General features: G+C 43.2%; 1 protein-coding gene across 3 annotated transcripts in view; it reads right to left on the bottom strand.

The window, feature by feature from the left end:
• KIF2A (kinesin family member 2A) overlaps positions 1-15693 on the bottom strand; it is a 157915-nt gene that overhangs the window by 113013 nt on the left and 29209 nt on the right. For all 3 annotated transcript variants that reach the window (XM_073623266.1, XM_073623250.1, XM_073623257.1), the window contains exons 2-3: positions 5551-5645; positions 2886-3005 (exon numbers count right to left, since the gene is read on the bottom strand). In XM_073623266.1, the coding sequence (XP_073479367.1) occupies positions 2886-3005; positions 5551-5645 (215 nt within the window). The remainder of the gene's footprint in view (positions 1-2885; positions 3006-5550; positions 5646-15693) is intronic.

Raw genomic sequence — 15693 nt, 5'->3', positions numbered from 1 at the left:
GGGATAACTTGTACCTAGAAGAAGGAGAAGAAGCTTCATTTACTTCTTCTGCTTCCTCCTCCGAATTTAGTAAAATGTTACTTTCCTCCTCCTCTGAGTCGCTGCCCCCTCTGGATGCTGAAACAGAGGATAGCGAATGTGGCACCACACTGCTATGCGCCGTTGGACGCCTATCTAGGTAGGACCTGAAGGACTCAAAGGTGTCTGCCAGTTCCTTCCTGAAAGAGCTTAGCAATTCGCTTTGTTGAGCTGCAGGACTAGCAGGAGCTGTCTCCTCCTTAACTATGTCCGTAATGCAAGATTTGCATAATACTTTGGGCCAGGAATCCCTCAGTAACCCCTTACAAGAGGGACACTTCCTTTTAACAATAGGGGAGACATGCTTGGTCTTTTCTTTAGCCTTCTGCAATATCCCAAGGGAAAAAAGACAATAGCTGAACCATATTTCACAAACAACAGCTTACATGCTGTATAAGGAACACAGAAAAAAACACCACCAAGGAAGTTAACCCCTTAACACCCATGATCTGTTCCACAGCCGGTGAATCACCCCACAGATCCACCTTAAAACATAATTAATCACTTATCCCTCCTTTAGTACTCAGGACCAAGTGATCTGCAGGCTCCCCACTTTTTTTTTTTTTTTTTTTTTTTTTTTTTTTTTAGGGAAGGGATAATATATAAACATTATAAATGCCCATAGAGTAAAGACAGAGACCAGTATCCCTGCTTACCTGAGCCTGGCTGATTGTTGTGGCTCCTGCTCCTGCCACCGCCGTCTGATCGTCCTCCATTATTGACAGGACACACAGCGGCGTTTGTGCTCTTTTATTTGATTTTCCCGGGCCGCTCACCGCTGTGAGGGCCGGAAATGAAATCAGCCATGGAGACCGCCCCCCCCTCCTGCGTTCCAGCGGCCGGAACCGGAAGCCGCGTCGCGCCGCTCGAGGCCCCGCCCCCGGTCGGAAATGACGCGCTTGCCATCCGAACCCGGAAGGCGTGCGGCCCGTGGAATAGACGCCGCTCTACTCCACAGCCCTGCCACCGGTCTGTAGGAGCGGGACCCTCGCAGCCTGGCTCTCGCCGAGCATGAAGAGGAGGAGGCACCGGAGAATCCCCCACACGTCAGGGAGGATGCTGGGCTGTCTTGGAAAAGAAGAAAAACGATCCGGTATGCCCTAACTTTCACCACCTGGAGAAAGCGCAGCACACCCCTGGTTCCCTGCAGCGCTTCCACCATGGCGGAGGAAACACTACAACTGAGGCCATGGTGGAAGTGTCCGGTCTTTAAAGAAACTGACTGCAGTGTTTCCTGGGAAAGTGGGTGGAGCTGCGCTCTCTCCAGGTGCTGTCCTGAAAGACGAAGGGAGAAAACTGACATGGCCAGCCTAATTTGCTTTCCATTACTTCCAGTTTAAGAAATTTGTAGACTGTGTTTCTTTTACCAGGTGCCCTAAGCCATCCTGTAAACTAAATGGACCTCCTAGCTCCAAGTGCTGGAGTCTGTGGACTCTGGACAAGAAACAGAATTAGCACATAGCACCAGGCTGGGTCCTCCTACCCCCAACACACCCATCATCACAGCTAAAACTGATGCCGCACACCCACCTGGATGTCCCGCAACTTCCACACGTTGCAGAAGATGCTCCTCTGCAACAAGAAACATAATGCTGCTTTCCTTCAAGGAAGGGAAGAAACAGCAGCCTATTCTAAATAAAATTAAAAAAAGGGGGGGGGGGGGGGGGCAGGAACACTGCATATTACAGGCTTTGCACTTTCTAGTTTTAGTAAATCAACTCCATAGTGACAGCCCAGGCTTTCTGGAACAATTAGCTGTGAACTAATAAATCAAATACAGAGTTGTTTGGCCACTTTAACATTACATATTTGTTACAAACCATTGACTTCAAGAGCAAGACCAGGACTTCAAGAGCAGAACCTTGTGCCAACTGTGAAGCATAGTGGTAGAAATAATAGGGTTTTGGCTTGCTTTCTGCTTCAAGACCTGGATAGCTTAATCATTAAATCAACCATGAACTAGACGACATATCAAAGTGTGCTTGATGAGTATGTAAGGCCATCTATCAAACTTGAAGCTGAACTAGAAATAGATCTTTTCAACACGATACTTATCTGAAACAAAGCAACTAAACAATGGCTAAAATAGTAAACAAAATGAGGGTTATGGACTGTCATACGCAAAGCTCTGATTAATTGTATTGAAATGTGGGGAAATTTCAGATAGGCAGTTCATGCAAGGATATCCACAAACATCTTACATCTGAAGTCATTTTTTGGTAAAAGGGTAATAATGAGATTTTGGCACTACCTGTAAAATCCTCCTTGAAGTCCACTAAAGTGGTAGTAAACTGTGGCTCACAGATCATGTGCAACTAAATGGCCAATAATGTATACCTTTTAAAATGCATCTAAATTAATTTCATCCCCCTACCATGTTTAATTCTCTTTGTGTATTTTCTTTTCAGTGGGCGGTCCGACCCATTTCTGGCAGGTACCCACTCCCATTTCCACTTGAATTACCTAGGCGGAAGTTTGCTCCCTCCCTGTCCACAAGCTCCTGGGACACGTCACAGGATGCTGTGGGAGAGCATTCAGGGACCGCAGCGCAGTTTGCACATGCACAATGGGGAGCTGGCTGTAAAGCCTCAGGGAGTCATAGTCGACTTCCCATAGTGAACATGGTGGCCCCAGGAACCTGAAGACTGGCAAAGAACTGACCCAGGTGAGGACAGTGCTGGATTCCTGGACTGGTAAGTGCCTTTTTATTAAAAGTCAGCTGCTACAGTATTTGTAGCTGCTAAGTTAAAAAAAAAAAAAAAAATTAAGTTAACTGAAGAACCTGTTTAATGATCAAAGGGACTGACCTTGACAATTTTGTTAACTTTTGTTGTAGGCGTAGGTGGAGGCGGTAATTCAGGGCCAGGCTCAATCTCTTCATCTGGGGCCAAATCAGGGTTAAGTGCAAATATGCTATCCAAGTCAATCTAAGATAAAAAAAAAAAAAAAGAATGATATAAGCAATTTCAGAGACTGCTGTTCAGATACAAATACAAACAGAAAATTGTCATATTGATACAGAGAGCAATGCTGTCCCACCATGCTGGCCTGCAAAGATATGTCTTTTTGGAACATTTCTTTCTTTTAGAGCTCATTAACATGGGGCGCTTAGCCCCGTACAGCAAAGAGCCATTTATTTTTCTGTACTAGTGCTGAGCTGTGTGCAGACAGCCCAAATAAATGAATGGACACTCATCAGGTGTACAGACTCACCTGCACAGCAGAGTTTGACAGATACACAGGGACAGGTGCTCAGGCTATATGTTAGGATCTGTGGACTTGTCAGACTCGACTGTGCAGGCGAATCCATAAAGCCAAAGTGTGCCCATTCACTTATTTGAGCTGTCTGCTCGCAGCTCAGCACTAGTACAAAAAAAAAAATAAACAAATGTTGTACAGGGCGGAATACCCGTGTGAATGAAACCTAAAAAGCCCAGTAGTAAAATGTGTACAGACACTTCCAAAAAGTCTTACAATCTGACAATCTCAACAAGAATGAGAGAAACTACCTTAAACTTTATTGCTTTTAATATAAATTACATCTCACTTAATTTGGACATCCTAGCCTCATTTTTCTTTGGTTTTATAAAACAATATGGAAAGGTGTGTCTTAATCTCACAAGGTGAATATTTATTAAAGTGGTTGCAAAGGCTCAAGGTTTTTTACCCTCATGCTTTCTATGCATGAAGGTAAAAAACCTTCTGAGTGCAGCAGCCCCCTCAATACTTACCTGAGCTCCAACGCGATCCAGCGATGTGCACGAGAGTCTCAGCTCTCCAGGGACTCTCGCTCCTCATTGGCTTCTGCAGAGGGGGCAGGGCTGAACCACAGCTCTGTGTGTGAATGAGCATTGGCGTGGAAACGAGCCTGCTTGGGTGCCCCCAGAGCAAGCTGCTTTCTTCGGGGGCACTCGGCAGGAGGGAGCAGCCATAAATGCCAGCAGGGGAAGAGGAGTATCGTGGCTGCTCTCTGCAAAACCACTGCACAGAGCAGGTAAGTATGCCATGTTTGTTATTTTGTTTGTAATTGCCCTTAATATCACTAACTTTCCTTTATGGTGTTACAGTTTGAAAGTACTGTACTAGCCTACACAGATAGCACAGCCCCCCCTGCCACACTGGGCATAACCCTACTAAACTGATTTAAAGATATAATGCAGCACTGCGCTATAGAGGAATACAGACCCCAACATACTTAACTAGAGAGGAATAGTGCAGCCCCTACTATAGTGGTCTATAAGGCCTGGTTCACACCTATGCAGTTTTTAGTGCGTTTTCAGTTTTGCAGAAACACACTACAGCCCATTTAACATGGTTTCCTATGGCTGTAGTTCACATCTGTGCATTTTATGGAAAGAGCCAGGGATTTTTTTTCGGGTTTTTGGTTCCATAGAATTCAATGGATTAAAAACGTGTACTGAAAAATGCAAAATGCACCTGGAATATGCAAACTGCAACCTGCATGGTTGTGGCCTAAAGAAATATTGCAGCTCCCATGAAATTGAGTTAGAGAGGAAAAATACAACATCTACTTTACTTAGCAACAGAGAAATAATTGTGTCCCTGCTACACTTAGCTCTACAGAAACAGCACAATTCCTATTTAACTCAGCTATATAATGCATAAAAACAAATTCATAGTAACTTGGGCCTAGGGAATAGAAATGCAGGACACACATGTAGGCCCTGCTGACAACATTTTTACAAGCAGTTGTGACATCAAATTAGCAATATGCTGCTAGGTCACAGAAAGGTGAATAAAAGAATTAAGAACGCTAAGAATTTGCAAGATTTTGGATTGCTGCAATAGAAGTCTATAGAGACGCCATTTGTTGCTGGATCGGAAGCATTGAGCTAATGGTACAGCTGTGTTTTCTGCACATTTTTGGAGAGCCCTAAAGTTTTTTCCCTTCATGCAACTTTGTGCTTGGGATCCCCGCCAGCCCCCTTCTACTTAGCAAAGTCCTATTGCCATCCAGCACTGTGCATGAGAGCATCAGCTCTCCCGGCTCTGTCCCTCCTCACAGGGCCAAACAAGAGCAGTGGGGGCAGCCATTGGCTCCCGCTGGTGTCAAACTCTGTGACTAGGGAGTGGGGGAAAAAGGTTGTGCCCTGCTGCCTGTGTTTATGGATGCAAGCTGCAAGGTTTAAGAGTGAGCCTGCACGAGTGCCCCCATAGGAAGTGACTGGATGAAGAGGAGGAGCCAGGAGTGCCTGCGGGAGACCCGAGAAGAGGAGGACCGGGGCTGCTCTATGCAAAACCATTGTTTAGGGTAGGTAAGCATGACATTTTTTTTTTTTTTTAATTAAAATAACAAACAACAAAAAAACCAGCAGCTTTACAAACACTTTAACTACAAAAAAGACAGCATTGGCCGTAAGTGTAATTAACACTTTACACTTACATCCTTTACTATTAGATGTCTAAGGATTACATTTATCTACAAAGAAAAAAAAGGAAGAGCAAACCTACCTCCTTTCCTTTTGTGTCTCCATTTTCAATCCATTCTACTGTAATACTCTCGCTGTCCTCATTTAGGGATGTTACCATGGCTTGGTGTATGCGACCTTCAAAAACGAACACATTGACAGTAAATTAGACAGGATTACCAATGACAAAAAAAAAAAAGGAAAGAAGGCATCTGCTCACTTCAGTATACAGGCCAGTTATAAGGATATAGTAAACAACACCAATTATTGAGGATTTCATAATAGCTAGGTATGATTTAAAGCGGACCTTCGGTCATTTTTAAAACTTTCCGTCTATTAAATCTTCTGCCTTTGTTGTTTTTCGAACTATGGATAGTAAAACATTTTTTTTCTGCCAGTAAATACCTTATACAGCCCACTTCCTGTTTCTTGTCTGGTAAAAAGCCTAGGCTTATGACATCATACACAGCTCTCTCTCTAACTCTGGCAAGAGTTTGCCAGGAAGGGAGGGGGGGGGGTGAGTCATAAGAGGGCCAATGAGAGCTGGGGGGGGGGGGTGAGTCATAAGAGGGCCAATCAGAGCTGAATAGCTGGAGGTGTGTCTCTGTGTAAATCCAGAAAGTGAACAGGCAGCAGCTTCAGCTGCCCACAGTTAAAATGGATACAGCCAGACTTAGTGGAGGGAGATTTCTTCAGCATATTTGGCAGGCACAGAATCACAGTATATATAAAATAATATGCAAAGTGGTTGGAGGGAAGCTTCAGAATGGCAAAGATGTTTTTATTACAAATTATGTGAGCAGACTGCAGTTCCTCTTTAAGGTAACAATAGGCATTAGATAGTTGACGCCATTTCCGGTAGTTTTCAAACCAGTGCCTGTGAGCTACCTCTCGAGGCCAAGGCTAGTCTGGGTGAATAGGGATTTGAAAACCTTGTCTGATGGCCAATTCTGCGATCTGCTCTGGAAGCTATGGACAAAAACAAAAAAACAAAACAAAAAAAAACCACAAGAAGGCGAAGGCTAGATCACCAGTAGTGCCTGTGGTCTTGCTGCAGTTGATCTTTCACTAGATTAGCGACTTATAATGCCTTGTTCTGCATTGTGTCTCTGTGTGGAAGCAGCTATATTGGTGAAGGCAGGGTTTGCTTCCTCATGTCAGAAGAGGAACAGTAAGTAGCACAGTAGTGTCATTACTACATCTTCTAGTCTTATCAGACTAGCAGTCAGAGGCAGCAGTGCCTTAGATCTCACGTTGCAAATATAGTTATGAGCACAGGACAGCATATCAAGAAGTGCACCATATAATTCAGGAGAAATGCCAGACAAAACCGGTACAATTTTCAGGATACTGCTTAGCCACAATTAACATTTCTAGATGTTGCCTATACCACAGCAAATCTTGACTTTGTGTCATCTTACACTAGGCTGTTGCGGTAACGCATACGTTAATGCACAATTTACTGCATCAAGCAGCAATGCACATTACATGCTTTGGTTTGATGTGATGTCATTCATATGAATGGTACCCCAAAGCTGACGAACATGCACTGCAGAACAGAGGAAGGCAACACACTAATTTGGTTTTTGTGGTGTGCATACACCAGTTCTGTGTTTGCAAGGTGTACAGGGGTGTCATTCATAAGGAATGGCACTGCACAGTGCTAACACGTTTAATGCTAGCTACCACAACGTCATAGTATGCATGGGCCCTTAAGCGTTTAGGTTGACTTAAACAAGGCTAAAACACCAACATGACCCAAATGCTTGCAGCCTCCAGCCCAATGTAGGATGACACTTCAGAAAGAGCAGGAATCTTTTTTTGTACACCAATAGCTTTAAAGCTGTGATTCTCACCAGTTTCTGTACACTGGTAGCATTTAAGTAGAACTATAGGCAAAACTTTTTTTTTCATTTTGGATAGAGTAACGGAGATTATTACCCCAGAAAGGTTTATTTTTGCCATCTTTGTCCCAATCGGGGAGATTTACCTTTACTTCCTGTACCATAGCCAAACAGGAAGTGAGAGGAAATACCTGCAAAGGGTATGTCTTGGGCCCCCCCAGGTCACTAGAACTAGACTCCCCATTGGAAGATTTCCCCTCTATTACTTTTCTAGGGACAACCCAATCTGTATTTTTCTTTTACTTTCAATGATAACAGAAAACAGGCAAATAGAGAGGATGAATCTCCCCAACGGGGACACAGCAGTAAAAACTGACAGGTGTTCTAATCCCTCTCCACTCTATCCAAAACTAAAAAAAAAAGTTTTGCCTTTAGTTATACTTTAACCACTTGCCGCCCACTCACTGTGAAATGACGGAGGGACGGTGCAGCTCTCGTTCTGGGAGGACATCAAATGACGGCCTCCCAGAACAGCCGCAATCGTGGGGGTGCGCAGCAGTCATGGCCGCGCCATGTTGCTAGAACACGGCCCGACCCAATCTCTGTAAAGTGCCGCGCCTTGTCCAATCACAGCCGGTCACATGTAAATACGGAATGTGGCAAGGAGTGCTGATCAGCGGCATCTCCTCCCAGGGGAGACCTGGGCAGGTAATCAGGGCACTGATCATCAGTGTCCTGATTACAGGAAAGCCCCAGCAACACCCATCAGTGCTACCAATCAGTGTCTCCCTTTAGTGCCTGCTCATTAGTGCAACCCATCAGCACACATCAGAGAAGAAGGAGAAAAATTACTTATTTACAAGATTTACTGACAGAAACTAAGAAAAACTTTTTCAACATTTTCGGTCTTTATTTTTTTTTTTTGTAAAAAATAAAAATCCCAGCTGTGATTAAATGCCACCAAAAGAAAGCTCTATTTGTGTGAAGAAAAAGATGAAAAAAAATTTGGGTACAGTGTTGCACGTCCGCGCAATTGTCATTCAAAGTGCGACAGCTCTGAACCCTAAAAAATGGCCTAGGCAGGAAGGGGGCGAAAGTGCCCGGTATTGAAGTGGTTCAAGTTGATGCTCCACCCTACTACCCCTACGTCACTACAGGAAAGGGACCAGGAGGTACAACCGTGGCCGAAGGCTAGGCATACAACACATCCAAAGTTTGTCAGATGCAGAGGACTCTTTGGGAGCCCTAGTTCAAGAAAAGGGAGATAAAAGTAACTACCCACCAGAGTTGTAAGTTCTCCTAATCATCTAATGCATGTATAAAGAAAAAAAAAAAAGCACAGAGTAAAAAAATAAATAAATAAAGTCATCTGCACATAATACATTACATCAGATGCCACCAGAGCCACACATCTTATACACTGAAAACCCATTGACTATGCTGGCTACACAATATCATTGTTCCACCATAGGGAGGGGTAGTTACCGTATTTAAAATTCAGGTATTTTCTTCCTCTTTATAGGCAGTGTTTATCTTACACCCCATACAATCAGTGCACGCAGTAGCTAGAGGTGACCTGATTTCTTAAATGCCAGATAGCTTAGTCATGACTTCCACACAGAACATAATAGCCAGTCTGTTTTATTTTGTACATAAATTACAGAGAAACAGGAACATATTTACTAGAGAGAGTATTATAGATATCTGTGATGTGCTCAGAGAGATAAACTATAAAAGGCTCATATCATATGTAGAACGATTATGTCAACTGTTCCATCAAGCAAACAGAACTTCATTCAAAGAATTGAAATACACTAAAGGACCCGTTCTTACCAGATTTGTTGGGGCTACACTGGCAGCTATTTCCTGGGCAGTCCCAACTTAGAGACAAAATGCCTCATTTCCAATGGCATCAGTTCACACAACAGCATTGGTGGTATGTGTTGGGGGAAAAAAAAAAAAAAAAAAGTACCACATGCAGTAGGTTGCAATGTGAACCAACACTCTGTCATGCCGCTGCAGTGAATATAACTGTATTGACATTTTAATAAATTTCAGTGAAAAAATTAAAACCCTTTGACGTGCTGGGATCCATGTATCACCAGCACTCGTTCATTCACTGCAGTTCTAAAGACAAAGGTTTTTTTTTGTTATAGTGTTAAACCCTGGTCAGGTTGTACTGCTGTCCAACCCCACTGGGTAGGTTCACCCTCTCTCTCCACTCTGGTGAACAGTCATTCATCTAGATCAGTGGTCTCCAAATCAATGATCTAATCCTGCTGGCTGGATGTGGCCCTTTGCTGACCTTTACCTGGCCCCTCCCACTGAGACATTAATGCTTCCACTATCACCATGACGGGGCACTATTTCTTCTGGAGACACCATTGATGGGACACTATTCCTCCTCCCACTGACGCCAATGATGGGACACTATTCCTGCTCCCACTGACGCCAATGATGGGACACTATTCCTGCTCCCACTGACGCCAATGATGGGACACTATTCCTGCTCCCACTGACGCCAATGATGGGACACTATTCCTCATCCCACTAATACCAATGATGGGACACTATTCCTCCTCCTACTGACACCAATGATGGGACACTATTCCTCCTCCCACCAATACCAATGATGGGACACTATTCCTCCTCCCACTGACCACGGGTGCTATGTAATGTTTTACTCCCATGGACCACCAAACCTAAGACATTGTTTACTCTCACTGATACTGGGGCATTTTCTACTCTTACTGGCTATAGTTCAGTCCAGTCCCCCTAAAGTCTGAAGGACAGTAAACTGGCCCTTTGTTAGAGTTCTCACAAGATCAGAAACAAAGGGGAAATCTTCCAAAAGGAGCTCTTGTTCCAGGGACAGCTGCCTAAAACTGAATTACCCCTCAGGCCCTATTCACACGCAAGTAAAACTTCTTTGGCCATTTATTGGATTTACTTTTAACATTTGTACACCCTTTTCTGCCTGTGTTTTAGGCTTGAGGTTGTTTATTATTTTTAGCCACTGGAATTGAATGAGGCTCAGATGTGAACAGATACCACTGAATTTAATGAAAATCCAGAAGCACTTTTGGTGAAGCTTCAAATCACTCCATTTGTGTGGATCTGCTCTCACTTCCTGTCGAGGCTTTGACCATCAACTACAGTTTCCAGGAAAAATCCCTAAATTTCAATTCTATATACATTTTATCATGAATCGGCCTCTAACCTGTCCACCTTTAGGAGATCCCTGAAAACTCACTTATTCAGAATCCTATCCCACACCCACCTAACAACTGTCCCCAAGCCACCCCCATCAAATCATTCTCTGCATACATTACCTTTTGTACCACCACCCCCTCCCTTTAGAATGTAAGCTCTACGAGCAGGGCCCTCCTGTCCCTAACTGTACTGTACTGTAATTGTGCTGTCCCCCTCTACATTGTAAAGCGTTGTGTAAACTGTTGGCGCTATATAAATTGTGTATAATAATGAATCTGAGGATGATTATGTAAAAACGACCATTGCTAACTTGTTTTATGCTTCATTCATATGGGCGTACTGATCAGTACACCCATGCAAAGAACCATCTCACCCATATGGGATGCACAGGTATTCTGTGTACCTTGCAATGCATGGATCAGACCCACGTAGAGATCTGTGCAGGTCCATGCAGTGGCATGCAAGGAAGGTGGGATGCCGAAACTATTTTCAATCGAAGTTTTGGCATCCCACCTTCCTTGCACGGAATTAGTTGGACATATGTCTGTGTGCTGCACCTGCCTATAACATGTTCCTGTGAGCGGCTATAGCACATAATCATGTGTCAGGGAACCATTGTCTCCTTCCTTTCCTGTAACAAAGGAATTATATTAGTAATTTTTGGTTGCATGGGAATTGTTGGATTTTTGGGACAATTAATTTTAATACATATTCAGATGTTGTCCCTATTTCATAGTAAATTCCCTTCAATGACTTTGGCTCATAGACATGGATTAAGGAATTTATAAATAATTTTCCCATTTTGTTTTTTGAATAAAGTAAAAAATAATTTTTACATTTTTATCTATATATTTTTATCAGCTTGTTTCCATGATAAATGTCAGATTTATATATGGTGATATATTTTCCAGTGAGGCGAATTCTATAGTGAATGCTTCACTGGAAGATGCTATATTCGCTATGTTTTAGCAATAAGACTCTGAATATATCGCTTTGGTTGTAATATATTATGGTTTATGAAATTATATACATTATTTGTGATGTGCTTTAGCCAGTACATACCAATTTTTTGGCTGACAAGGAGGATGGTTGGTTTCATGTCCATGCACATAGTGTGCTGTGCAGGATGTGATCCCAAATCCATTTCCGGTGTCAATGATGCACTGAGGTATTTAAAGGTGTGGTGGGTGAGGTCTGGCCATAGCCTCCTCTCCCAGTAGATGCCTGTTTAGGAGAAACGTAGCGTTGGGTGGAGCCAGAGGACCGGACGTCACCACTCTCAGCTGATCGGCTTCGGCTGTGTTTTTTAATTGTAACGGTGTTTTACCCTGCCAATGCTTTGATGTCAGTTGTCCATTCATGGATTAAAGCATTTTAAACTACTGCACAACGAAGCGCCTATTTTCCTTTTAAAATATACTATTTTCTGCTACGAGTCGTCTTGCTGGAGCAGCTAATGGAGGAGAGTGTTCCTGATTGCCGCCTCTGAAATTTCAACTACCTGGCGTGGAGGGAAGTCTGTCTCTACTCAAAGACCAGCTGTTCCTGACCCCGAGAGGAGTTTGTTCAGGCTCGCATGATCTGTGGTGGGGATCCATCAAATCTGGTAAGCAGCCCCCTTTTCCTATTTCTGCACTGTCTTAGAAGATCCATAGAAGATTTACTGAAGACTTAAAGAGGAATCACACCTTCGGTTTATGATACCATCATTTTCCATATGAACTATAATTTTTTCATTTCTTTATATTCACATTGTTATTTGGTTTTAATTTGAGTAGCGCACTGAACTTTTTTTCCTTATTTTGTATGCTTTGCCTATGTATTGCACACTGCACGAACGCCTCGTTACCATAAAAAGTACAGCTGTAATTTTAACCCCTTGGCTCCAACTTAACACAAATATACAGCCCCACTGCACTGGGCTTTTTGCCATAGGGCTGCAGATTTGCATATCTTTCTTTGTGCTGGGTCACCGCCCCTTGAGCGCCCAGGGCCTCGTTCTAACGATTGGGACCCGAAATGTCCAATCCCGGGTCACCTGATCGCTGTGATCAATCACTGTGAAGCCCGTCCCCGTGTTTTCGGCCTGTGTGAATGGATGAGAAAAACATATCTTTCTCTGTCCTTGCAGAGATAGAAAAAAAAAATGTGTGTAGAAAAAAAAAAAAAAAAAAAAAATTATTATATTATAATTAAAATTATAATATTTATTATTATACAGGGTTTATATAGTGCCAACAGTTTGCAGAGTGCTTTACAACAAGAGGGCAAACAGTACAGTTACAACACATTTCAATACAGGAGGGACAAGAGGGCCCTGCTCATTAGAGCTTACAGTCTAGAAGAAACTGTATACATTTTTTTTTTAACCGGTTCAATACCGGGCAATTTCACCCCCTTCCTTCCCAGGCCAATTTTTCATTTTCAGCGCTGTCGCACTTTAAACGCCTCTGCGGTTTTTATTTTTTGCGCTATAAACAAAAGAAGAGCGACAATTTAGAAAAAAAAAAAACACAATATTTTTTACTTTTTGCTATAATAAATATCCCAATTTTTTTTTTTAAAAACACATTTTTTCCTCAGTTTCGGCCGATACGTATTCTTGTACATATTTTTGGTAAAAAAAAAAAAAAAAAAAAATCGCAATGAGCGTATATTGATTGGTTTGCGCAAAAGTTATAACGTCTACAAAATACGGGACAGATTTATGGCATTTTTTTAAAAAAAAATATTTTTTTAGCGGCGATCGTGATTTTTTTTGGTGACTGCGACATTATGGCGGACACATCGGACATTTTTGACACATTTTTGGGACCACATTTATACAGCGATCAATGCTATAAAATTGCATTGATTACTGTGTAAATGTGACAGGCAATGAAGGGGTTAACCACTAGGGGGCGGGGAGGGGTTAATATGTTTCCTAGGGAATGATTCTAACTGTAGGGGGAGGGGACGCACTAGGGGAGGAGACCGATCAGTGTTCCTCCGTTCTGGGAACACAGATCGCTCTCCTCAGAGCTGACAGGCTGTGGATCTGTGTGTTTACACACACAGATCCACATGCCGGCCCGGTTAACGGGCAATCGCGGGTGCCCGGCGGACATCGCGGCCGCTGGGCACACGCACCGGGTCCCGAGGAACGCGGCGGGCGCGCGCGCCCCCTAGACGGCCGGGAATCCCAGGACGTCATATGACGTCCACCCAGGATGGGAGATCCCATCTGTGGACGTCATATGACTATGGGCGGGTAGGGAAGTGGTTAAATACCCTAGATCAAGGTATGGTAGGTCAAAAAAAAAAAAAAAAAAAAAAAAAAAAAAAAAAAAAGGTATAATCCACCTAGATCAGTGGTTCTCAACCTTACTAGCACCGTGACCCCTTGATAAAATTTCTCAAGTTGTGGGGACCCCTAACGGTAAAATTATTTTCGTAGCGTGGGTTGTCAGCACCCAAGGCAAGATAAGTAATTTTCGCCCCTAACCCACGGATATTTAGCGCTCCCTGAGTCCCTTCCACTTAGGATGTACTTTCTTTTTGTTCTTTCCTTTTATCTCTCTCTATCCTAATTTCTTGTTTTTTTCCCCATCCCTCTCTCTTATTCTTTCTCTCTCTATCTTTCTCTTTATTCCTCCCCCTATTTTCCTCTCCCTTCCATATATTCTCTATTTTTTTTTCCTTCTCTTACTCCTCGGTGGGGGGAATGGGATGAGTGGCAGTGCTGGCAGGGAGTTGGGATGAGTGGCAGTGCTGGCGGGGGAGTTCTGATCAGCCAACTTAGGTGCTCTTGATCAAAGTCATCTGCTGATCTAAGAACTGTAGCGGGGACTTTTAATGGCAACAATAATCACAGGTGTTACTCACTGTGTCTCCGACTTTGTGGTGTCTCGCAGCAGTGACACCTATGCCGAAATCAGGAGATAGGGTCTCCTTCAGCCCCTCCCACGTCACATTCTTCACCAGTCAGCTGACCTCTAGTCACTGCCCCCCAGCCATGCTCTGAACTGAATGGGCGGCTGTGAAGAGGCTGAGTGAGCAGCCACAGGCTCCAGGGACAGCCATCCTGGGCGGCGGCGAAAAGGCTGGGAGAGCAGTGCAGGCTTCAGGATTCGATGACCCCAGGCAAATCATCATTCGACCCCCAGGTTGAGAACCACTGACTTAGATGCACAAAGTAGTTGTGATGATATGTACAGTTTTACTGACACTTGTCAAAAGTTGCTAAATTGGGCTTAGGCATTAAGATTTATTTTACCCTTAGGTGCGAAGGGGTTAATGTGATCCCTACGTAATCACCAGTTTTTTTTTTTTAATAACCATTTTAGTCAAAAGTCTAAGACTAAAACTAAATTGAAATTTGACTTCAAAATTAACACTGGTCTGTAGTGCATGACCTCAATACCATAATAATTAACATTAGAGTTTTCACTCCAGCAGTATATAATGAGCTTGGAAATTGTATGTAGAGAAATGTTTAATTACACCCATTAGATTTTAGACGACTAAAATGAGTTTTAGTCGACTAAAATGTACTGAGATTTAGTCGAATAAATACGACTAAAACAATTGCAGAAGACTAAAATGGGACTAAAACTAAAATGCCATTTTAGTCCTAAGACTAAAACTAAATCGAAATTTGCTGCCAAAATTAACACTGGTAATCGTGTATAAAAAAAAAAAAAATTCACTTGCACCGAATAAACTGAAGAGCTATGTGGAAAGATGCTGAGTGCACCTTTTTTGTGTCTGTTCACTACTGCAGTAATTATTAATTTAGAACCACTAATCAATTTAAGGATAGGAGTTGCCCATCTATAAAACCTCCAGAACCTGCTGTCCTCCAGTTCATAAAGGCTACACCTCTTTGTTATTTTGCAGCCTGCACTCCAGAAAATGTTCTATGGCCCTGTTCTCTAGGATTATGTTACTGTTAAGTGATAAAAATTGTATCTGTAAATACGTAGGTGTAAGCCCTCATTCACACGAGGCGGACACCGCTTCCACAGAGTCCGCCGGCTCAGCGAGAGATCTCTCCGTTGATCTCCGCTGAGCCAGCGGATGATAGGTCCCTCTCTGCTCACTGAGCGGGGAGGGGCTTGTCAGGCGCCGCTGCTGCTGCCTATGGAGAG

This window comes from Aquarana catesbeiana, linkage group LG01, assembly GCF_042186555.1.
Source record: "Aquarana catesbeiana isolate 2022-GZ linkage group LG01, ASM4218655v1, whole genome shotgun sequence".
Classification (NCBI taxonomy): Eukaryota; Metazoa; Chordata; class Amphibia; order Anura; family Ranidae; genus Aquarana; species Aquarana catesbeiana.
This window is presented reverse-complemented; position numbering and strand designations above follow the sequence as displayed.